Here is a 24,636-nt window from a genome sequence, read left to right as displayed (position 1 = left end):
CTGGGCTGCCCTCCCCGGGGACACAGACATGGGCCTGTCCCCAGAGCCTGCCCTTCCTGGCTCTGGGCCACTGAGGACATCACAGCTCCATGACAGGCAGGAGACCTTCCCTCCGCTTCCAAGGCAACTGACCAGCCTCGAACCCCTCTCTGGAGCGGGGGTGAGGTGGGAGGTGAACGTAGAAGGGCAAGGTGGGCTGTGACGGCCACTGACTCCACAGAGCAACCCCTGGCTGGGACCTTCTCCCACCCCTACACACATGTGCAGGAGGCCTGCTGCCACCTGGGTCTCCCCATGCACCCCAGTGGCCCTGGCTGGGAATGACCAGTGTTCCTGAGCCCCACAGGTGAGGCAGGGTCCAAGGCCAGAGTCTGTGGCTGCACAGACCTGGGTTCCATCCTGGCTCTGAAGTGTCCACCGGGCAGTTCTGGGACAGTCCGGTGACGCTCTGAGCCCGTTCCCTCCCTGTCACGGGGAAGAGGCCCCGTGCAGACCTCTTGGCTGTGGCTTCTCTGAAACCCTGATGGGACCTTGGCTCCTACGGGATGCGCTGTGGCAATCTGTCCCCCCTCACTCTGGCCTCCCACCCCTCAGGGACACCAGATGCTTGGGGAGCAGGAGCCCAATAAGGGCAGAGTCGCCCCCAGGAACTGGTGAGGGAGGCGCCAGCAGCCGTCACATCCAGGAATGTGAGCCCCCGACCCCTCAACCCCGCATGAGGCCCTCACCCCTGTCGAGGAGCTGGTTGAGGAGCAGTGTCCCAGAGAAGAAGAAGAGGTAGGCAAGCATCTGCGAGGCCACCTCGGGGTGCACCTGCAGCTGCCGCAGGAGGTCCAGGGCTGCCTGGTACACGGACACCACGCGGCGCAGCTCCTCGGGCAGTTCGGGAGCTGAACACCAGCTCTCACGGCGCTCCATCTGGAATGGTGGACACTCCAGGAGTGCTGGGAGGCAGATGTACAGGGACTGGCGGGGGCGAGAGAAGAACAGCAACCAGCATTTCCAGGAGTGCTGGTGGCCGAACAGGGGGCCTGACCCAGCGAGCTCCCCACCCACGCACTGCTCGCAGGGACCCGGCCTCGGCGGCTTCCTACTGGACAGGCCACGGCTTTGCAAACGTCCAGTGTGGGGTGTGGGGACACAGGAGCTGCCTCCCGGGGCTGCTGGGAGCAGAGGTGAGGTACAGGGGGCTCAGGGGGCTCTGCTCCTGTTGGAAGCACAGATGAACTCAGAAGGCGCACAGAGGTAGTGCCTGGGGGGATGGGCTCCAACAAAGGGGCTGGAGACCCCCATGGGTAAAGACGGGAGAGCCATCACTCCCCCGAAAGTGGCTCACCACACCCCCGATGCACCCCAAGCTGGCAGCACCTCTGGCACCCGCGGGTCCAGGGTGACAACAGGGCCACTTCCCTTGTGCCCCATGCTGGAGCCTCCCCCACCTCATCCTTGACCCTTGAAACAATGGCAGGAAGGGGGTGTTCCAAGGCGAGGGAAAGAGGGAGCTGGGATGGTTCTAGGGTTTCTGTGCGACCTGAGGAAGAGGGAGTGTGGGGGGTGCAGCTGGGCCTTTGCAGAACCTGCAGCCACTGCTCCCCGCTGAAGTGGAGCTTGCCACGGTCCCCTCCCTCGGCCGCCCCAGAAGGCTCCTAGGAGAGCCACAGGCACAAGCTTGAGCCCCACTTCATCCCAGGAGCTGCCTGAGGGCAGAAGCAGTGCCCGTCTGTGCACCTTGGAGACGTAGTAGACGCACTGCTGGAAGGCGTACAGCACCACCTCCTCCAACACCGCCATGGCCTCCTCGCTGGCCGTCAGCGTGCAGGAGAACAGCGACTCCTTAGAGCCTGCGGGGAGATAGCCACACGGATGGTCACGACGGGCACAGCACTCAGGAACGCAGCAATTCAGCCGGCCGCCAGTTCTGTCCCTGCCGCGGGCACTGCCCAACACGCCCATCTGGGGTCCAGATGCCATAAACCGGCCGAGGGACTCCGGGCCCTGGCTGGGATGAGCGCAGCAAACCTGCCGCCGCCCTTACCAGGGGAGGAGAACGCTGGGGAGGGGGCAGGAGGGACCCAGACACCCAACGTCTCAATGCCCAGCCCTGCCTAAGTGCTCATTCACTCCCACGTTCTGGTAAGTTTTCTGTTACAACCAACTGCACCCAACATAGCAGGTCCTAACTCCCTCCCCACAGGTCGCCTCTGACCTGCGACACGGGTCACAGGACTCTGGCAGCAGCCCCCGAGTGGCTGCCACTCCGTGGAATCATAACAGTCTTTTGGGAGGAAAAAGCCCAAATCACCTATTTCACCCCCACTCCCGGGTGTCAGTGGGGGCGGCTGGAGCTGAGGCTGGGGGGAGCTGCCCACCGAGTGGTTCCTGCCCTCTGGGTGGGGGCTCTTGTGAAGGTGAGAGGCCCCTGACAGGGTGGAGCCTTCCTGGGGGCTTCCAGAAAGTGAGGGGGCATGTGGTGGTCTCAGTGACTGGGGGTACCATCAGCACCCAGGTGGTGTCCTGCCTTTAGGCGCGTTCATTCTCTCCTGGGACTGTGGGCGGCGACCACAGCTCCCCTCCTCTCCCTTCTGTGAGGTCTTCTTCCAGGAGGGGCAGAGGGGCCGCACCGTGGGAGCTGCCTATCGGCGCACCTGGCAGGGCTGCGTGGGTGGCGCCTGGTGAGCCAGGCCAACACTCACCCCGATGCGGGCCTCCCAGGAGCACAGGCCCCCCAGCTTCCCCTCTGCCACGTAGAGTGCACGGGAGGCCGCCCACTCATGGCCAGGACAATGCTGCGCCGAGTCCCTGGACAAGCCCCTGTCACTTTCGCTCCTCTGCTCCTGGTGCTCCTCCTTCAGGGGCTTGGGGCTGCCTGGCCCAAGCCTGCTCCCCAAGAACCTGTGAGACCCCCCAGTGCCTGCCCCACAGGGTCACATCTGGGACCCAGGCAGGGCAGCTGGAGGGACCCCGGGGTCCAGGGCAGTGAGGGGATCTCAGGTTCTGCCAACCTCAGCACTGCGCTCAGAGGCCTCCAGGCCTGTGGAGACACACAAGACAGCCCGAGGGCATCCACAGCGACTACCAGCCAAGGATATTCACAGCCACGGTAGGCGGGTCAGGAGGCTGACCTCTGACCCGTCCACCTGTCCTGGTGCCCTGACCCCGACTTCCTCAGGCTGCCAGGTCTGAGAACCCAGCCCCACATCACTTCCTGGGCAAGGGCAGGGTGCCGGCGGGAAGAGGGAAATGGGGCGTGGGAGTGACAGGAGGAGGAGAAGGTGGCAGGGGCTGTGCTGAACTAAACCACAGAGCAGCCTCCAACCACCCCCCACGGGCCTGAGACTCCATTTCTTATTTTATTTTATTTTTGGTAGAGATGGGATCTCATTATGTTGCCCAGGCTGGTCTGGAACTCCTGGGCTCAGGCAATCCACCCGGGTGCCTTGGCCTCCCAAAGTGCTGGGATTATAAGCATGTGCCCCTGCAGCCGGCCGTGAGACTCCATTTCTTCCTTTCTTTCTTTTTTTTTTTTGAAACAGAGTCTCACTCTGTCACCCAGGCTGGAGTGCAAGGGCAAAATCCCAGCTCACTGCAGCCTCCGCTTTCCAGGTTCAAGTGATTCTCCCGACTCAGCCTCCCAAGTAGCTGGGACTACAGGAACATGCCACCATGCCCCGCTTATTTCTGTATTTTTAGTAGAGACAGGGTTTCACCATGTTGACCAGGCTGGTCTCGATCTCCTGACCTTAAGTGATCTGCCCACCTCAGCCTCCCAAAGTGCGGGCATGACGGGTGTGAGCCTGGCCCTTAGACTCCATTTCTAAATCCCCCAAGACGCGTTTCCCTGTGTTACCAGGGCTGGTGGGATTTCTGAGGATTTCTGACGCCCACAAGCAATTAAGAGGACACACCAGGCGACGGCCCCTGCCCTGCCACGAAACTCCACAACCCCTGAGGAAGCCGGCCCTGTCCCTAAAGAAGAAGGCGCTGAGCCTCAGCCATGAAGAGAATCCGAGACACACACGACGGTGTGAGGCGGCACGGGAGGGGCCTGGATCAGAGCTTTGGACAAAACAGTGTTTGGGGAATGACAATGGCCATGTGACTCGCTCTCAGGACGGGACAGCCCTGCTCTCCGAATTCTTCCCACAGACATTTCCTGCAGAGAGTCAGGAGGCTGACGGGGCTCTGACCCTCCGGCCCCTACTGGGGCTATTTCCCACTCCATTCCCTGGCGCCTGCCTGGCCCTCGACACCAGGAGCCTGCGGGCGTCCCTGGGCCCCGACTCCCACCGCCGGGCCAAACACTACCCAGGCCCCTGACCAAAAATAACTTCCTCCCAAGACCAAAGGCAGCAGCTCCATCAGCCTGGAGCAATTTTTCCCATGAAGAGCAGCCAACACGGGGACCACATGGGACCCAGCTGCCTGCAGCCACCAGACCCAGGCAGCCACGAAGCCACATGGAAAGTCAGCCGGGGACTCGCCGGGAACACGGAGCCCAAAAGTCACAGGTCCGCGAACTGACTCTTTCTGTGGGGGCCGGAACAAAAGGGGCCCCTAAGCTGGCCCCGTCCCCCTGTCACACGGAAGGACCAAGTGCACTGCAACGTCAGCGAGGGTCGCCCTTGGCCAGCCGCACCCCCGGAGTTGCCTCCATCCCAGGGCCACCTGCTGGCTGCGACTCCAGCCCTAGAGGATGGCGGAGTCAGGTCTGCAGGGAGAGGCGACGGGCGCTGGAGTCCCGGGAGCCCAGGAGCCCCAGGGGAGGACTGCAGCCAGGCAGATGGATGTGGGAAACTTGCGTGGAGACTTAGGGACCCACAGTCGTTTACGTCACTTTCTGGGAAAAAGCCAGAGGCAAGGTCTAGCTTAGATCCAGGCCCCGTGGACAGGCGTGGGGGACACAGGCACGTCACGTGGTGAGAGGGAGGCGCTGGGGCATCTGCGCAGTCTCACATGTGTCTCACATGCAGTCATAGCCACAGACCCCTCCCAGGGACGGGGACACAGCTGAGTACACAGAGACCCCGCAGCGTCTGGTAGACTGAGCCTGTGGGAGCGCCCGTCCCTGTACATCGGGCCCGGGCCTCCCTCGCAGCTTGGAGACACAGCCCAGGGCAGCTCGGAATGCACCACTCACTGACCTGGGTCCTCCAGAGGCAGGGCCACAACGCCACGGCCACTCAGGACCCTCCGGCCCTGGGCCCGCCTGACAGCCCACCCCACAGATGTGAGGGCAGTGGATGGACAGCAAGGCCGTGGGGGGCAGAACCAAGGCCGCCCACGAGAGGCTCTGGTCCCCAGTCCCCTGGGCCCGCTTGTCACTTCCGCAGCACAGTGGCACAGTCCTGCTGCCCCACCTGGCTCCATTCCAGGCCCCACACAGTCCTCAGCAGACACACCAGCCGAAATCCTACCCCGGCTTCCGGGCCCGGCCCCACACCACCTTCCTCATGAAGCCCCCGAGACTGCCCCGTTGGAACTCCTCTCCCTTAGTATTTTCAGAACACTTCCTACTGCATTTCAGAAATCCTGAAATGTTGGCCAGGCGTGGTGACTCACACCTATAATCCCAGCACTTTGGGAGACTGAGGTGGGCGGATCACTTGAGGTCAGGAGTTCGAGACTGGCCTGGCCAACATGGTGAAACCCCATCTCTACCAAAAATACAAAAACTAGCCGGGAGAGATGCCATGCTCTTGTAATCCCAGGTACTCAGGAGACTGAGGCACGAGAATCGCTTGAACCTGGGAGGAGGAGCTTGCAGTGAACCAAGATCCCACCATTGCATTCCAGCCTGGGCGACAGAGCGAGACTCTGTCTCAAAAAAAGAAAAAGAAATCCTGAAATGTGTATTTCCCACATCTTAATCTATGAAACCGACATGATCTATAATTTCACAACGATGACTGGCAACATCTGTCCTTCTGGAATAACGGTGCGTCTCAGAACGGGTGGCGGTCTCATGGCCGACGCTCTCCCTAATGCCCCTTACATTTGGTTCATGGTGGACGGTGGCATCTGTCTCCCTTACTGAGTGGCCTGTGTAACCCCCGGGCCCTCCTGCCAGCAGAAGAGTGGGGCTGCGGTCAAGGGGATGCCACTGCACGGAGCACATGGGATGACGGGGACAGACTGAGCGCCAAGGCGCTGTGGGGGGAGGTGCCAGGCTGGCCCATGCCACCAGCACCAGCCTCACAGGCCGTCCCCGAGCAGCTGACACATGGCAGCCCAGGGGCTGAGGAAGCACCGGCATGAATCCATCCCTGCTATCATGGCCAACTCGGTCCTGAGGACGGCGAGGAGGTGCCACACTCCCCTGCCTGGGGCGCCGGCGGGGGGAACCTCCGGAGGGCAGCGCCAGCCGTACCTGTGACGTCCAGCTGCTCCTCCATGCTCTGCATGTAGAGTGGGCATTTCTGCTGGATAAAGTACAGGAGCTCGATGGAATTAGACATCCAGAAAAGAATGGGCTGCAAGTCTGGAACCAGATCAGCCATGGCGCAGCCGGCCAGCGAGATGGGCTCCTGGCTACCAAGACAGAAAGACTAAGAGTTATGCGGGGACCCGACACCCAGGAGGCTGAATCTACCACTCTCTCTGAGTAAGGACGCGCATTTTCACGGGACGCTGACAACAACTGCAACCGTCAACCTGACACTGCTGGGCAGGGACATTTAACAATACATGTAGCCGCCTGGCATCTGCCCATGACACCCGACAGCCAGAGGCCCCTACAAGCCTATCAGGGAGACAGCCGGGTGCCACAGCCATTGGTAAAAAACCTTGGTAAATAAATGACTTGCATGTCTTCTCTTTTGGAAGGAGATCATAAAGTGGCTATGAATGCTGAGACAGAATGTGTGCCAATATGTGTGTGTGCGCCTGTATGCGTGCATGGGGGTGGGGGCTGGTCCGAAGTTTTTATAACAAGAAATGTCTGTTCCATTATATTATTTAAGTTAACAAGGTAATTATCAAAGGAAATAAACAATAATAGAGCTATTCTGGGAGGTGCACAAGGCAAAATGAAATGCTACTTTATTAAAGCAGGAAGTCAGAAAATCACATATAAAGTCCATGAATCACGGGGTAGCAGGCAAAGCATGTGATTTGAAGACTCAGAGGCAATTGTTAGAAACCCAAATTGAGGCCAGGCATGGTGGCTCATGCCTGTAATCCCAGCACTTTGGAAGGCCAAGGTGGGTGGATCACCTGAGGTCAGGAGTTCGAGACCAGCCTGGCCAACATGGTGAAACCCCGTCTCTACTAAAAATATAAACATTAGCTAGGTGTGGTGGTGGGCACCTGTAATCCCAGCTACTCGGAATGCTGAGGCAGGAGAATCGCTTGAATCCGGGAGGCCTCCCAAGTAGCTGGGACTACCGGCATGCACGGCCATCCCTGGCTAATTATTAAAAAAACTTTTTTTTTTTTTTGAAGACATGGGGTCTTACTATGTTGCCCAGGCTGCTCTTGAACTCCTAACCTTAAGCAATCCTCTTGCTTTGGCCTCCTAAAGTGCTGGGATTATAGGCATGAGCCACCATGCCTGGCCCTGATTCTGTATCCATGGGGTTCGTTGTTACTCTGAGTAACAAAAGCAGAGGCTCAGGCCCCTCCCTGGCTAGCCCGATGCAGGTAGGGGTGGGGTGGCGCCCTTCCCTCCCAGGCCTGCTGCCTCCTGACTCAGTGCTCCCTTTTCAGGGGATGACGGCAACATCAGGTCTGCCTCCTCCCTTGGCGGCAGCCTCTGCCGTCAGGCTGGCTTCCAAGCTCAGAGCTCCCAAACCCTTTGTCCCGCATCTCTGGCACCAGCCGCAGGATGTGTCTGTCTGGTGTGACTTGACACTGCCTTCTAGTGTCCTCAGCCAGCCTCTTGGAACGTCTGAGGGGTGGATACGGCGAGGCTGTGCTGAGGTCCCCGGGTAATTCCTCATTTAAAATGCCAACCACACGTCTTTCTCACAGGTTCCTCATCTGGTCCATGCACCAGCTTAGCATTAAGCCACTGGACAGGCTGCCTCAGACGCCCTGGGTCCCTAGCAGCTCAGAGGACGCATTCATCCATAAGCCTCCATAATCGCAGCTGGCGTACACAAATAGCCATGTGCCCGAGTGGTGAGCAGGAAGGATCATTTTGCAAACAGATCAAATCATGCAGATCTGACTTGGGACTGCCTGGGGTGTGGAGGGCGGCCCTGCTGCCTGGCCCGTGGCTGGCCCGGATACTCCTTGTCACCTGTGTCCCTTACTGGGGGGATTCTAAGGGGTGAGCCAGGCGGCTGCCACTCTGCTGGCCACAGGGCATGGTGCAAGCCCAGTGCCTGCCCCCAGGCCCCGGGCAGAGCCAGGCTCAAGGCTGGACAGCTGTCAGAGTGACCACCGCACGCAGTCCCAGGTGCGTGGACCCAGCCTGGGGTCCTTCAAAAGGTGCCAAGCCCACAGGAAATGCCACCAGGACCTTAAGGCAGTCAGTGTGTGAGGGCATCTGGGAAGGGCTGAGGCCCTGTTTTCCTCCCTGTTGTCTCCCCAGCTGGGCAGCCAAGCGGGGCTAGGGGAGGAAGCCCAGGCTGCATCCCAGATTCTCCCCAGTGCCCCAAGTGTTGCCTGCTCTCTCTGACGTCACTTCACTGTTGTCCACAAACAATGTTGACCTCTCTCGCTTGCGCACAGCTGGGGAGGGAAGAAACTGGCCTGAGACTGTCTCTCCTATTTCTGGTGGCTAAGCAGGTCCGCTACCTGCTCATGGATCTGGCACAGCTAAAAGTCCTGCTCCTTTTTGTCCATTCTGGACACTGGCTTGAAGGACATGCATGTCTGCAGATGGGCAGAGGAGCTTTTTATGTAGTTAAAGGATTCGCTGGGCTCTTCGGAGACTAATTCCATCTTGTTTTCAACATTTGCTGCCCTTCTCAATTTTACTGGAACCCAGAGGGTAGATGGGCCTCTCCTGGAAAACAAGCAACCAGGCTTTGCAACTGGAGTTTCAGGATCAGACTCGGGCCAGGTCAGCGCTGAACGCTCCCACCTGCCAACTGGGGCCACGTGAGTGGGGGCCCAGGGAATGATGAAGATCCAGCCCATTCTACCCAGACCTGTGTGGACGGAGGAGCAGGTCTAGTGGAAAAGGAAAACCCATGTTGTTCTAGAAGAAGGCAGAGGGAAGGGCACTTGGGCAGGGACGGCACAGCCCAGCAGGAGGAATGGGCGCAGCTGGTTGGGGCAGTTCTAGAAGAGGGCAGAGGGGAAGGGCACTCGGGCAGGGACAGCACAGCCCGGCAGGAGGAACAGGTGCAGTTGGCTGGGGCAGTCCTAGAAGAGGGCAGAGGGGAAGGGCACTCGGGCAGGGACGGCACAGCCCGGCAGGAGGAACGGGCGCAGCTGGCTGGGGCAGTTCTAGAAGAGGGCAGAGGGAAGGGCACTCGGGCAGGGACAGCACAGCCCGGCAGGAGGAACAGGCGCAGTTGGCTGGGGCAGGCCGGTCAGGGCGCGCGGGTATCTCCTGCGGGTGAAGGGAGGCACTGGAGTCCCACTCCTGGGAACCAAGGCAATGGAAACACTTGCAGAGCCCACAAGGAGCACAGAGGCGAGAGCGTAGGCTGCCGGCCACGGCCTACGCATGCCTGTCGCGTCCATCAGGAGAGGACCAGGGAACGGCGCACCCCAAAATGTGGGTCAGCCACATCCACCCACCTGGAGAAGTCGTGAGTGAGAAAGCAAGCCACAGACAGCTCAGCCAGTGTCATCACACCCGGAAAGAAAGGAAGAAAGAAAAAAAGGAAGGAGAGAGAGAAAGAAAAAAGCCAGGAACGGTGGCTCACAGCTGTAATCCCAGCACTTTGGGAGGCCGAGGTGGGCAGATCACGAGGTCAGGACTTCAAGACCAGCCTGGCCAACATGGTGAAACCCTGTCTCTATTAAAAATACAAAAATTAGCTGGGCATATTGATGCATTCCTGTAATCCCAGCTACTCAAGAAGCTGAGGCAGAAGAATTGCGTGAACTGGGACCCAGGAGGCGGAGGTTGCAGTGAGCCAAGATCACGCCACTGCACTCCAGCCTGGGCTACAGAGCAAGACTCTGTCTCAGAAAAAAAAAAAAAAAGAAAGAAAGAAAAGAAGGGAAATGAAATGGTGAATATATTGCAGGAAACTGTTAGAAGTGCTCTTTGGGGGCTAGGTGTGGTGGCTCACATCTGTAATCCCAGCGCTTTGGGAGGCTAAAGCAAGAGGATCACTTCAGTCTTGTCTCTACAAAAAATCCAAGAATTAGCCAGGGCATGGTGGTGCACACCTGTGGTCCCAGCTACTCGGGAGGCTGAGGCAGGAGGATTGCTTGAGCCCAGGAGGTTGAGGCTGCAGTGAGCTCTGACTGCACCACTGCACTCCAGCCTGGGCAACAGAGTGAGACCCTGTCTCAAAAAATAGTAATTAATTAAATTAAATGAAGTAAAAACAAAGAATGATTTGAGACACAGTAGTGTTAAAAGCAAGCTGAAGCTGGAATAATGTAAGTAATAAAATGAAAGCCTGGAAGTGAGGATGGGGGTCGAAGCATCCTGAGATCTAGTGTTCCATAAAAAGATGAAGGTATTAATATTTTCAGAATTACTTTTAAACTAATAAAGAAGGAAAAGGGGAATTTTAAAAAATCCAATCAGGCCGAGGTAGGCAGATCACCTGAGGTCAGGAGTTCGAGACCAGCTGGCCAACATGGTGAAACCCCGTCTTTACTGAAAATACAAGAATTAGCCAGGTGTGGTGGCACGTGCCTGTAATCCCAGCTACTCAGGAGGCTGAGGCACGAGAATCGCTTGAACTCAGAGGGTAGAGGTTGCAGTGAGCTGAGATCGAGCCACTATACTCCAGCCTGTGCAACAGAGCGAGACTCTGTCTCAAAAAAAAAAAAAAATCCAATCAGATAGGAAAGTATAAAAATTAAAGGCAAAAGGCACAGAAAACAGTGTGAAACTAATGTTAAAAATGTGGCCAAAGACATCAGGAATGGCAATAAACCTAAACAGATTCAACTTGCCCATTAACAAAGATAAGTCAGGTGAATAAACAATCGCTTTCAAAACATAAAACAAAAGGACACAGAAAGGGTGAAGGTAAACTTTCCCTGGTTCCATGTACGGGCTGGAAAAAACTGATCAGGCGAATAGGAAACCAGTGAAAGGGGATGTGGTACTCACCCCAGGGAAAGAAAGATTCTAGGGCACTAAGAATCATCAGGACAGGCCGGGAGTGTGGCTCACGCCTGTCATCCCAGCACTTTGGGAGGCCAAGGTGGGCAGATTGTTTGAGGTCAGGAGTTCAAGACAAGCCTGGTCAACATGGCAAAACCCTGTCTTTACTGAAAATACAAAAATTAGCCAGGCATGGTGGCAGGCACCTGTAATCCCAGCTACTCAGGAGGCTGAGGCAGGAGAATCGCTTGAACCTGGGAGGCAGAGGCTGCAGTGACATGCGATTGCACCACTGCACTCCAGCCTGGACGACAGAGCAAGACTGTCTCAAAAAAACAAAAACAAAAAAAACAGCGCCAGGAGCAGTGGCTTACACCTGTAATCCTGTAAACCCAGCACTTTGGGAGGCCGAGGTGGGCGGACCACAAGGTCAGGAGATCAAGACCATCTTGGCTAACACAGTGAAACCCCATCTCTACTAAAAATACAAAAACTTAGCCAGGTGTGTTGGCAGATGCGTGTAGTCCCAGCTACTCGGGAGGCTGAGGCAGGAGAATGGCGTGAACCCAGGAGGTGGAGGTTGCAGTGAGCTGAGATCCCGCCACTGCACTCCAGCCTGGGGGACAGGGCAAGACTCCATCTCAGAAAAAGAAAAGAACAAAAAGAAATAAAAAATGAAATAAACCAATCATCACTAAAGAAAGGGATTTGGCCAACACGGGTCTCCCTCCCTGAGGACTCTGGCCCAGATGTTCTTCCAGCAAAGCTTCAGGGCCAGCCCTCACCTCATACGAACCAATCTGGAGAACTAACAAATGGAGAAAGCTCCCCAATTCATGTTCTGTGAACCTTGTTACTAAAATCAGACTAGGACAATGCAAAAAAAAAAGTATGTAGACCGATTTTACCAATAAATTCAGATGGGAAAATCCTAATTAAAAGATCAATAGTCAACATCATTAATCGTCAGGGAGATGCCAATCAAAACCACAACGAGATGCCACCTCACTCCTGTTAGAATGGCCATTATCAAAACGATGACAGATGACAGGTGTTCGAAAGGACTGTACGCTGTTGGTGGGAATATAAATTAGTACAGCCTTTACAGAAAACAGTATGGAGGCTCCTCGAAATATTAAAAATATAGACTGGGCATGGTGGCTTACGCCTGTAATCCCAACACTTTGGGAGGCTGAGGTGGGAGGACTGCTTGAGCTCAGGAGTTTGAGACCAGCCTGGGCGAACATAGTGAAATTCCATCTCTACAAAAAACACAAAAATTAGCTGGGCGTGGGGGCGCGCACCTGTAGTCCCAGCTGCTGGAAGGCTGAGGAGCGGGAATTGCTTCAGCCCGGGGGTGGAGGTGGAGGTTGCGGCGAGCTGAGGTTGCGCCAGTGCACTCCAGCCTGGGTGACAGAATGAGACCTTGTCTCAAAAAAAAAAAAGAAAACCGAGGAATGTAGCACTCCACATTAACAGATTAAAGGGGCGAACTATGATGATCACAGATGCAGAAAATGATTTAGTCAAATTCAGTGGTCATTCACAATTTGAAACACAGAACACAAAGATTTGAGGCAAACAGGGCAAACAAAATGTTAGTAATATTAAATCCCAAATCATCATCATCATCATCATCATCATCATCATCATCATCATCATGATGTCAGTTTCAGGCGTGGGTTCACGGATGAGTGACGGAGTCTGTACTGTTCTGGGTTTTGTAAGTGATTCATTATTTTACAAAGGAAAAAGGAAAAGGCCCCCAGGCGTGCATGAGGGATGGAAACAGGGCTGTTTCTAGGCCCTAACGATGACGGTTCCGGAACGCACAGCACGAGCGCACAGCTGCAGCAGAGACGGCCCGGCCTTCCTGTCAACAAGGAAGCTGGGTCCACCCAGAGCTGCACTTCAGACTGCAGGCCGCCCAGCAAACAGGCGCTGGGGTGGAAGGTTCCAGTCCTCCCCGCACCTCAGCACCTAGGAGGATGAGGGCTGGGTACACTCCCATCCCCTCCACACCCTGCCTCAACCTCAGAACTCCAGCTGTCCTGGAGCAGAGCCCCAGAGGGAGGCCACCACGCCTGTCACTGGGCCAGTCCCAACTCCCATGCAAACTTCTCCTCAGCACTGAAAGCCCACAAGATGCCAGGCGCCACTGTAGGGGCCCGGGCCTGGACCACCTCCTTGCCATGGGTCAGGCTGTCAATCACCCTTCGATGCTGTCCGGGGCCTGGCTTCTGTGGAACCCCCTCCTGTCAGGCTGGGAGGCACAGCCTGGGTCCCTCACACAGTCCCAGATCTCACAGGCCAGGACCCACCCACTGCATGGCATCGGGACCTGGCTAGAGGGAGCAGCTGTTTGCCAGTGAAAGTGGAAGGCATTCAGAGCTCAGCTCTCCCTGGGCCGGGCAGTGGGGATGCTGGGGACTCCAGGTCAGTGGTCCTCAAGCTGTCCCATGCCTGTCCCTCCTACCTTTGAAAGAAGGATGGACCTAGCGTAGACATCAGCAGGCACATATGGCAATAATGGGCTTTATGGATGGACCATTTTTGGTAGGTGAGGCACTCACAGGCTTTGACTGTGTCCCCACCCAAATCTCATCTTAAACTGTAGCTCCCACAGTTCCCGCGTGTTGTGGGAGGGGCCCGGTGGGAGGTAACTGAATCATGGGGGCGGGTCTTTCCCGTGCTCTTCTCCTGAGAGTGAATGAGTCCTCACGAGATCTGATGGTTTTAGAAAGGGCAGTTCCCCTGCATACGCTCTCTCGTCTGCCGCCATCTAAGACGATCCCTTGCTCCTCCTTTGCCTTCTGCCACGATTGTGAGGCCTCCCCAGCCATGTGAGTCCACTGTGAGAACTGTGAGTCCATTAAACCTGTTTCCTTTACAAATTACCCAGTCTCGGATATGTCTTTATTAGCAGTGTGAGAACAGACTAATAAAGGCATGGATGGGAATCACACAAGCCTCTGTGTACCGCAGCTTGACTTAAGGGGGTGCTGCCAGCCACTCAGCCTGAGCCCCCCAGACGCATTCCCTCCCTCGCTGCCTAGCATGGCCACCACCTTCCATTCTGCTTTCATCAGTGTCATCTCTCATGTGTGTCTTAAACAGGATGGCTTGGCTGTGAACATCACACACGTGTGTGTGTGTGTGTGTGTATGCATTTAACCGTACCACAGACACTGTGCTGGGTGCTTTTTCCCAGCATTGTCTTGGATTCAGCTGCACTGAGAGAGCAGTGGCTGAAGGTCATTCCCTGCTACTGCTGAGCCCTCTGCCTGGAGGAGACATGTGACGGCTTCAGCTCCTGTACAGGCACACTGCCCTCCACAAGCAGGTGTCTCTCTAGGGCCTACTCGAGGGTGGGAGTGTGGGCCACAGGGGCTGTGCGTCTGTATTAGACCCAACCGAATGGTTTCCCAAGCCCCCCAGCAGTGTCTAGGGTAGAGACAGTGCTTTCTGTGCAAACAGCCGTTGGAGAGTGGCGGTGCACTGCCCTACCTCTAACCCAGGAGCTGCGCCTTTCCCTGAAGGAGCAGGTTACTTCTAACCCAGAATCAGGGGAGAGCAAGGGAGGAGAAGTCTCAAAAGACAGCCTCGTGCAGCCATAAAGAAAGCACGAGATCGGCCGGGCACAGTGGCTTATGCTCATAATCCCAGCACTTTGGGAGGCCAAGGCGGGGGGGAGGCGGGGGGGATCACCTGAGGTCAGGAGTTCATGACCAGCCTGACCAACATGGAGAATCCCCGTCTCTACTAAAAATACAAAATTAGCAGCCGGGCGCGGTGGCTCACGCTTGTAATCCCAGCACTTTGGGAGGCCAAGGAGGGCGGATCACGAGGTCAGGAGATCGAGACCATCCTGGTTAACAAGGTGAAACCCTGTTTCCACTAAAAATACAAAAAAAAAAAAAAAAAAAAAAATTAGCTGGCCATGGTGGCAGGCACCTGTAGTCTCAGCTACTTGGGAGGCTGAGGCAGGAGAATGGCATGAACCCAGGAGGCGGAGCTTGCAGTGAGCCGAGATCACGACACTGCACTCCAGTCTGGTCGACAGAGCAAGACTCCGTTTAAAAAAAAAAAAAAATTAGCTGGGCGTGGTGGTGCATGTCTGTAATCCCAGCTGCTCCGGAGGCTGAGGCAGGAGAATCGCTTGAACCCGAGAGGCAGAGGTTGCGGTGAGCCGAGATTGCACTATTGCACTCCAACCCGGGCAACAAGAGCGAAACTCCATCTCAAAAAAAAAAAAAAAAGCACGAGCTCTTGTCCTTTGCAGGCACATGGATGGAGCTAGAGGCTATTATGCTTAGCAAACTAACGCAGGAACAGAAAACCAAATACCCTCTCACTTAACAAGTGGGAGTTAAATGATGAGAACACGTGGACACAGAGAGGGGAGCAACAGACACTGGGGACTTTCAGAGGGTGGAGGCTGGAAGGAGGGAGAGGATCAGGAAATACAACAAATGGGTACAAGGCTTAATACCTGGGTGATGAAACAATCTGTACAACAAGCCTGCATGACACAAGTTTACCTACATAACAAGCTGCACTTGTACCCCTGAACTTAAAATAAAAATGAAAAATACATACTTAATAAAATTGTGAAGATTCTCAAAAAAAAAAAAAAAAAAGCCAGGCATGGTGGCTCATGCGTGTAATCCCAGTACTTTGGGAGGCCACGGCAGGTGGATCACTTGAGTTTAGGAGTTCGAGACCAGCCTGGTCAACACGGTGAAACCCCGTCTCTATTGAAAATACAAAAAAAAAAAAAAAATTGCCGGGCATGGAGGTGCGCACCTGTAGTCCCAGCTACTCGGGAGGCTGAGGCAAGAGAATCCCTTGAACCTGGCAGGTGCAGGTTGCAGTGAGCCGAGATTGCACCACTGCACTCCAGCCTGGGGACAGAGCAAGACTCCATCTCAAACAAAACAAAACAAAAACAAACAAAAAAAGAAGACCTCACCCATCCAGTCTTAAGGGTGCCCTGAAGCAATTTCCCAACTCAGAGCTTCCCAGGGTAATGACTAAAGAAGCAAAAAAGGTCGCTGCTTGGACGGAAGGACAAAGCCCGGAGCTGACCCCAAGGCGTGGGGAGACCCCTCGGGACTTGGCTCCCCCGGGGAAGTGTGAGCCCCCGGGACCTGCTGCTCAGAGACGGGCACAATAACTAGGTCATACTCACAGTTGCGCCTGCTTCTCTGCAAGTTCTTTGGTTTTCTCCTACAATTACAAAGCAGGAGAAAAAGCAAGTGAGAAAAACAGGCTAACACAGGGACACGTTCAGATACACATTATACCATCGACATGAAAACAAGCCATGCTGCCCCAGGCATCCTGTGTGACGCTGACTATTTATTCAAGCTGTGCTGGAAAGGACATTTTCCATGTGACTTAAACATCTTCCCATTCCATTACCGACTATGACCTACAAGTTTCCTACAATAGAGTATCTCACAACTCTCTAGCTTACATAACAACCGGCTATTTAAAAAATAGTAGAGGCTGGGCAAGGTGGCTCACGCCTGTAATCCCAGCGCTTTGGGAGGCCAAGGCGGGCAGATCACTTGAGGTCAGGAGTTTGAGACTGGCCTGGACAACATGGTGAAACCCCATCTCTATTAAAAATACAAAAATAAACCGGGTATGGTGGTGTATGCTTATAATCCCAGCTATTCGGGAGGCTGAGTCAGGAGAATCGCTTGAACCTGGGAGGCGGAGGTTGCAGTGAGACAAGATCACGCCACTGCACTACAGCCTGAGTGACAGAGCGAGACTCCATCTCAGAAAAAAAAAAAAAATTATTATTCTTGCCTTAGTAGTAAGTTATTATCTAGCTAAATGTAACCATGATGGCTGACTGCGCATAGACTCTAACCATTGTCTATATGTTTGGTGAGGAACGAGGACAGGGCAGTGGCGACACAGTCACACATTTCAGGAAACAAATGCGCAAATGACATTCGCATGGGGTAGTGGGTGCAGGGGCAAGAGGTGAACTCAGGCTCGGTCTGATGTCTATAAGCTCAATTCCTGGGCCAGGCCATTCACATCTGGGAGCCTCTGTTTCAGAGCCTGTAGCCTAGGGGCAGGCTGAGCCCTGGCGTGCTGCCGGGAGTGGGCCAGCCACACAGCCAGCTCCAGGTGGCTGGGACGCAGGCTGGGACCCGGGTCCCTCAGCAAGTGGCTTACAACCCTCTGGCTTCAGTTTCCCTGATGCCGCAGTGACGTGGGATGCGGTATTTACATTGTGAGGGTGGTTGTGAGAAAGAAATTAAACAGCGTTTGGTTTGCAAGTAAGTGCCTGGCGCAGAGGAGACTCGGGCCAGAGCTCAGGAGGTGACCTCGGACCCCATGTAACCCCCACCCTGAGAGGCAAAGTGCTGTAACTGACGCCTTGGGCTCTGGGGCTGCTTCTGGTGGCCTGTGGGGCTGGGAGGCAGCCACAGGCAGGGAAGGGCCACCCTGCGCTCAGCGGCACAGCACCGTGGGGGTCAGATAGAGGCGCTCCCGCCCCCCAGCCAGGGCCAGCTCGGGGCCCCCTCCTCCCCCAGACCAGCACACGACCCAGACCACCCACCCCAGCACACTGACCCAGACGGTCTCGCGGATCAGCCTGGCTATCTTGAGCAGGAGCTGCCCGAACGTGCCCGGCTCAAAGTGGGTGGCCGAGTGCTGGATGCAGAGGCACAGCAGGAAGGCGGGGGTCAGCTTGTGGTCGTCGCTGCCTGGCTCGATCAACGTCATGATCCTCTGCAGCAGCGTGTCCTCGAGGTGGGGCTCGAACTCCAGGAGCAGCTGCTGGCGCCGGGGCAGGGCAGCCTGAGCAGGGGAGGCAGCATCCCGGGCCCCAAGCGCGGCCCCGCACAGCCGGCAGCTCTGCGGCACCGCCCGGAGGCGTGCCAAGGCCTGGGAGGGCAGGGGCTGGGCCTGCGCGGGATCCTTGAACAGCAGCAGGTAGTAGAGCCCCAGGGAGAGCAGGTCCCCGTGGTGCAGCACCACGGTCCTGCGCCCCACCTCGGAGAAGTTGATGGAGATGGGCGCCCCGGGGATGGGTTCCAGGACCAGCCTCCCCCCTGGCTGGCCGCTGTCCGGTAGCGGGTGCCGGCGAATGGTGCAGTGCAGAGGCAGGATGTCGGGGGCCGAGAGGCTGATGCTGGGCTTGCTGGAGGGGGTTCGCTGGCCCACCGTGTGCCGGTCCCGGTTGAGCACATACACCAGGCTGTCCTGAAAGAGACTCCACTCAGGGCAGGCGCAATGCAAGCAGCACACGGGAAAAGTGGCCCGTCTTTAGTCACTGGTTGCTGAAGCCGCGTGGCTGGCATGCTGTCCCCGCAGGCTCTCCATGTCCCTGGCCATCCCCAAACCAGAGCCCAGGCAGCTCTCAGGAACCCGCCTCTCGATGTCCGGGCCCATCCCAGTGGAGGCTGGTTTCCCAGAGGAGCCCCGGGGACACATGAGAGACCCAGGAGCGACCCAGCTTTGAGACAGGGAGAGGCCAGGTTAGGACTGGTGGGGAAACGGGCACTGGTTCTACAGACTGGACCAAGGACTTCGTAACTTCTCCCAGGTCATCCCCAAAACTGTGTGGCAGCACCGCCCCGAGAGAAGATGCCACCTGAGACCTGAGCACAGGAGCCCTATGGCTGTAAAGTGCTCATGGAAATGAGCAGCAAAAGAGCTGGTTGCACAGGAGGGCGGGGGGGCGAGGCAAGCAGGGGGGCAGGGAAAACAAGTGTCTGGCAGGGCAAGTGTCCTGCAAGGTGAGGCGAGGCGGCCCTGCGCCTGGCATCTGCTTGGGGCGACAGCCTGCCTGCTCTAATGGAAGTGGTGAGAAACTGCTCTGGGCAGGTAGGGGTGGGGTGGGGCCGTTTCTCGGTGCCCCCTCAGAGAATGTGGCCACCAATTGGTGACTCAGCACCCCCCTCGCCTGGAGCAGGAAGCAGACTGGCCCTGGCCGCCTGCTCTGGCCACCTGCCCATGCCCTTCCCCAGAGCCAGGTGGGAGACCCAGCCTGGGAAGGCCTGAGTTGTTCTCCCTGAAAGTGCTTGGTGCTGAGGACACCCACTCTGGGATTGGGGAAGTGAGGAGCCCCCACTGCCGCCCGCTGTGGCCTGGACAGGGAAAATGTGGATGACTCTACATCTGCCCTTGCCACCCCACTCCACAGCCTCGGCACACACAGAGGGGCTGCAGCCACAGAGCTCGCGGCCGACTGGGCTGAAGGCGGGAGGAGGCCTTGATTTCTGAGTCCCGCCTGCTGTCCCCGCAGTGGCACCGGGCAGTGAGTGTCAGGAGGGGAGGCTCACGTGCTGCTGGCTGTAGCCCTGCAGAAGGAGCAAGTGCGGGGAATGGTACAGCGAGTACCGCATGGTGTCCGGGCCGGGCTCCTCAGGGCCCTGGGCGGCAGCAGGCAGGGCGTTCACTGGGCTCAGGCTGGTCTCACTGACTGTGCGGCGCAACCGGGGTGGAGGGGAGCTCCGGGCATCCCCCAGGGCCAGGGCCGGGGTTCCCTTTGCACGACTCCGCTGCAGCCTCCGGGCCTGGGCGTTTATCCCTGGAAGAGAAGCAACACAGGGTGAACAGTTAGAAATCTAATAGCACCAGGGCTGGGCGCGGTGGCTCACACCTGTAATCCCAGCACTTTGGGAGTCGGAGGTGGGGGGATCACCTGAGGTCAGGAGTTCGAGACTAGCCTAGCCAACATAGTGAAAACCCCATTTCTACTAAAAATACAAAAATTAGTTGGGTGTGGTGGTGCGCATCTGTAATTCCAGCTACTCAAGAGGCTGAGGCACCAGAATGACTTAAACTCAGGAGGCGGAGGTTGCAGTGAGCTGTGATTGCACCATTGCACTCCAGCCCAGGTGACAAGAGCGAAACTCCATCCCCTCCAAAAAAAAATAAATAAGTCTAATAGCGCCCACGTCCCAGATCCTCCTGAGCTCAAATCCCACTAAGCCACGTCTCCTAATGCCTGTCATTGTTCCGTCAAAACAGGTCTGGTGGAGACTCAAGGACTCTGCCCTCTAGCCACGCCCCTCGAAAAACCAGACAATGCCTTGGCACCACCATGGCACCCGCAGGACAATCTCAGAGCCGGCAGCCTGCCTGTCAAATCCTCAGGCTGAGGGGACCACACCTGCCCTGTGGCAGCCCAGGGTCGCACGCGGCCTGCCCGACCAGCCAGCACCACGGCCCACAGGGCCTCAAACCACAAACGTTTTCCCACGGCAGCCTGGGCCTCTGCAGGGTCACCACGCCACCTCCAGAGTCCTGCCCCATCCATCTGGGCACCAGGTGAAACTCCCCTGGGGGGGGTGCTCTCATGAGATGAGACAGGCTGGTCATCATCCTGCCCCCACTTTACAAGGAGGAGGTGTCACTGAGCCACGTCACCCCAGCCCATGGGGCTGCCGATAGCCTGCTCCTGCAACAGCATGGCTGCCTCCTTCCCAAGGCTGCCTCTGACACTCCCAAACCAAAGCAGCCACACACACAAACACACATGTGCATACACATGCCCACAAATACACATGCACCCGCACAAAAACGCATACACACATGCACACACACTCATACACACACATAAACACACATGGGTACACACATACACACCAACACACACATGCACACACATGCACCCACACAAAAACACACACACATAAACGTGCACACACATACACACATGCCAACACACATGCACTCACACACATTAACACATACATGTGCACACAAACATGCACATACAGTTCAGAGATAACACACAACCTTAGAAGAAGACTTAAAATCTCATAAATACAGACACACACTCTAAATGCATGCTCTGGGAAAGCCAGTCGGCTGCAATAGACGAAAACCGCTCACCAGTCCCCAGCTGACCTGGCGCTGTCTTTTCTGAGCCCTCTGCTGAGTTCCCTGTACGCAGCCTTTCAGGTTAAGATCCGTCCCCATCTGTGGCGGCCTTTCCTCCAGCCATTCCCAATAAAACCAAACAAAAGCCGGATGGAGGGAGGCGGCAGCTGGCCGAGGACGACCCTTACCAGCGCCAGCAGCCCCGCCGTCCTTCCCAAGGCAGCCGGCAGCCTGTGCATCTGCAGCCCGCGGGGGGCTGGGGCGTGAAGGAGGCCGCCCAGCCGCAGTGCGAGGCTGCTGGGCTTGGCTGCTCATCGCCTGTGCTCCTGCCGGCTGCAGAATCCGGCCCAGCCTGGCGGGTGGCAGGTGCCCAGCAGGTGGGGCCTGGTTCCCCTACCTCGTCCCACCTGCCACTCCCACAAGCATTACGAGCCCCACAGCTCAGCCTCATTGCACAACTGTGGGGTCAGATCCGAAAGAAGAAGAAAAAAGCTCCAGATGATGCTCCGGCCCCCAAGTTTTTCCCAACTCTGGGGCCAGGTTGCAGGAGGTGACCTCAGAGTGACCTTCTGGAAGTCCCAGGGCCATGGGGCAGGAAGGGTTGCTTCTCCTTCTAGAGTCCCAGGGGCTCCCAGGGGGCCTGGCCACAAATGCGGCACAGGATGTCCCAGGCCTGTGTCCCCTAGGGCTGCAGCCCCAGGCAAGTGGCTTGCAGCTGAGTGTACCCTGCTCCTCCAGGCAAGGCCCCACAGCCTCCTCAGGCCCAGGGTTGGGATGTCTGCAGGTCAGAACCAAGGCTGACACACAGGGGCCACTCCCAGGGTCTCCTTGCTGGTGCTGGGTGGGCCTGCATGAGTGTAGAAGGGCCAGGCTGCCAGCCTTCAATGAAGGGCCAGAGATGAGGCCTCTCCTCTGGGCGGAGGCACTGTCCCTGCACCCAAGGCCACAAGCATGACAGAGCCTCCCTCTGAGTGCAGGTGTGGGGGAGGTGAAGCAGCAGCAACGGCCACTGCCAACAATGGCACGGCTGCGGGCATGGCCAGTGTGGACAGCAACTGACCACGCCACTCTGCTCCTCAGTCCCCTGCTGTGGGAAAGACAGCAGGACCCATGCACTTGTGCACACATGCATGCACACGAGCATGCACACGTGCACACGTGCATTCAGCACTGCTTGAGTTAGCAAATCCCAGAACCCACCCAATCGCCCCTCACAGGGAGCTGCCATGCACGGGAGGAGAGCTCTGCAGAGAGAAGACCGTAGTCAGCTGTGTACATGACCACAGGGTGAAAGAGCAAAGCTTCAGGTGACACGTGACATGACATAACACATGGTATGACGTGTTGGCTCAGTTTTTATTAAAGCACCTAAAACACCACTGTACATCGCTTATGGTCTTTATATATTTGCACGCAAAGCTATTTTTTACCCCCAAGTCATTCAGGAGTAGGTTGTTTAATTTCCATGTAATTGTATGGTTTTGAGCAATCTTCTTAGCACTGATTTCTATTTTTGTTGGGCTGGGGTCGGAGAGGGTGGTTGGTATAATTTCAGTTTTTTTTAATTCGCTGAGAATTCAAACAAATGTGTTTTACGGCCAAACGTGTGATCAATGTAGAGCTATTTTACAAAACAAGGCACACAGTGAATTTACCACATGGTGGCTGTCCTCAGCAGGCAGCGGAGTAAGCCTGGGGCTGGTGGAAGAAATGCCTTCAGTTTCACAGGATGTAGTATAGCGTCCAGTACGTAACAGAATATATGTTATATATAATTTATAATAAATACATTATCATAACTTTATATCGTGTTTGACTTATTTCATTTTTAAAAACTCTAAACAAATACGATAAAAACCTTTACCTGCCCAGTCTGGGAGGTGGGAACCCAGGTGTCAGGTAAATGTAACTGATGATACTTTATTTTTAAAAACTTTTTTGTTGGTTTGTTTTGAGACAGAGTCTCACTCTGTCACCCAGGCTGGAGTAGCAGTAGCAAATCTCGGCTCACTGGAACCTCTGCCTCCTGGGTTCGAGTGATTTTCCTGCCTCAGCCTCCCAAGTAACTGGGATTACAGGTGCATGCCACCATGCTGGACTAATTTTTGTATCTTTAGATTAGAGACGGGGTGTCACCATCTTGGACAGGCTGGTCTCGAACTCCTGACCTCAAGTGATCTGCCCACCTAGGCCTCCCAAAGTGCTGGAATTACAGGTGTGAGCCACCGTGCCCAGCATAAACACTTTTGTTAAAGTAAAAATCACAGAAGTTTGAAAGGCTTCTTACTCACGTGTGGCTTTGTGACTTGGCACTGTCCCAAGATGAGGCTGCAGGAGACGGGACCCCAGCACTCGTGTTCCCAGGGGGTCTGCTGTCAGGCTTGTTGGGGGCTGACGTGGCCTCCCAAGTTCCCTCAGAGAGAGCTGCAATCGAGCCCTGTTTGTGCCTGACCTGATACAGCTTCATCACCTGAGTCACCTGAGCATGTCAGCGCTGTGCAGTCCCAGGGTGGATCTACCTAAACTGGGACAGAAATCGTCCCCACTTGGCCTTTGGGTGGAGGGAGACAGATGCACGTGGAGAGCATCTCTCGCAACGCTGACCCCAGCCACCTTCAGAAGCATCACATGGCGCCATCGCTAGACACACAGCGTGGACGTTTCAAGGCCCTCAGACCTGGCAGCACATTGCTCACGAAGGGGAGGCCAGGGCTTTGCAATTTTAGGGACTGCCTGGTTTGGGAGTCTTATACAAGTATGTTCTTTGCCAAGAACAGGGTCACCCCAGGGGCCCCTGTGCAACCAATGGGAGAGTCCGCCAACATGAAATAAGTTCAGTGAGAAATACATCATCAAGAAACCACTATTTCTGGCTGGGCGCGGTGGCTCACGCCTGTAATCCCAGCACTTTGGGAGGCCGAGGTGGGCGGATTACAAGGTCAAGAGATTGAGACCATCCTGGCTAACACAGTGAAACCTCGTCTCTACTAAAAATAAAAAAATTAGCTGGGCATGGAGGCAGGCGCCTATAGTCCCAGCTACTCCTGAGGCTGAGGCAGGAGAATCGCTTGAACCCGGGAGGCGGAGGTTGCATGAGCCGAGATCACGGCATTGCACTCCAGCCTGGCAACAGAGGGAGACTCCGTCTCAAAACAAAACAAAACGACAACAAAAAGAAAACACTATATCGAAACAAATGAATTCTAATAAAGCAAAATGGCAGGACGGCTGCAGCCTTTCATGACAGTAATTTTAGATGGGAAGTTATTCATCTTGAATAAAGCGCCAGTCCCTGCTGTGGGTGAAGGGGACACCTCCAGGCTGCAAGCCAGAATATACCCATGTCTTTCGTTGCCTACCCCATGTGAGGGACAAGACGGGCTGCCTAGTTTCAGCCGAGGTCAGCTGTGGCCCCAACGCCCTCGTCTTCTTCAAGGATCTCTGGGAATGTTCCTGCCCTGGCGTGACTGAGTTCACTGGGAACAGAGGTGCTGCATAGGTTTGAGGGATGTCCAGGAATCTGTATTGGTAAATGCCATCTGGAAGGTTCTAGAACACAGCAGTCAGGGAGAGGAGCCACTGCCAGA

The 24,636-nt window shown here is 56.0% G+C and overlaps 1 protein-coding gene across 3 annotated transcripts in view; it reads right to left on the bottom strand.

Annotated features, from left to right (window-relative positions):
- RADIL (Rap associating with DIL domain) overlaps nucleotides 1-24,636 on the bottom strand; it is an 81,458-nt gene that overhangs the window by 15,985 nt on the left and 40,837 nt on the right. For all 3 annotated transcript variants that reach the window (XM_033195111.1, XM_033195113.1, XM_033195112.1), the window contains exons 3-8: nucleotides 19,504-19,751; nucleotides 17,789-18,421; nucleotides 16,380-16,417; nucleotides 6,368-6,528; nucleotides 1,729-1,841; nucleotides 729-966 (exon numbers count right to left, since the gene is read on the bottom strand). In XM_033195111.1, coding sequence (XP_033051002.1) covers nucleotides 729-966; nucleotides 1,729-1,841; nucleotides 6,368-6,528; nucleotides 16,380-16,417; nucleotides 17,789-18,421; nucleotides 19,504-19,751 — 1,431 coding nt within the window. The remainder of the gene's footprint in view (nucleotides 1-728; nucleotides 967-1,728; nucleotides 1,842-6,367; nucleotides 6,529-16,379; nucleotides 16,418-17,788; nucleotides 18,422-19,503; nucleotides 19,752-24,636) is intronic.

Source organism: Trachypithecus francoisi, unplaced genomic scaffold (genome assembly GCF_009764315.1).
Source record: "Trachypithecus francoisi isolate TF-2019V2 unplaced genomic scaffold, Tfra_2.0 Lachesis_group4, whole genome shotgun sequence".
Classification (NCBI taxonomy): Eukaryota; Metazoa; Chordata; class Mammalia; order Primates; family Cercopithecidae; genus Trachypithecus; species Trachypithecus francoisi.
Note: the sequence above shows the minus strand (reverse complement) of the source record. Positions and strands in the feature narration are given on the sequence as shown.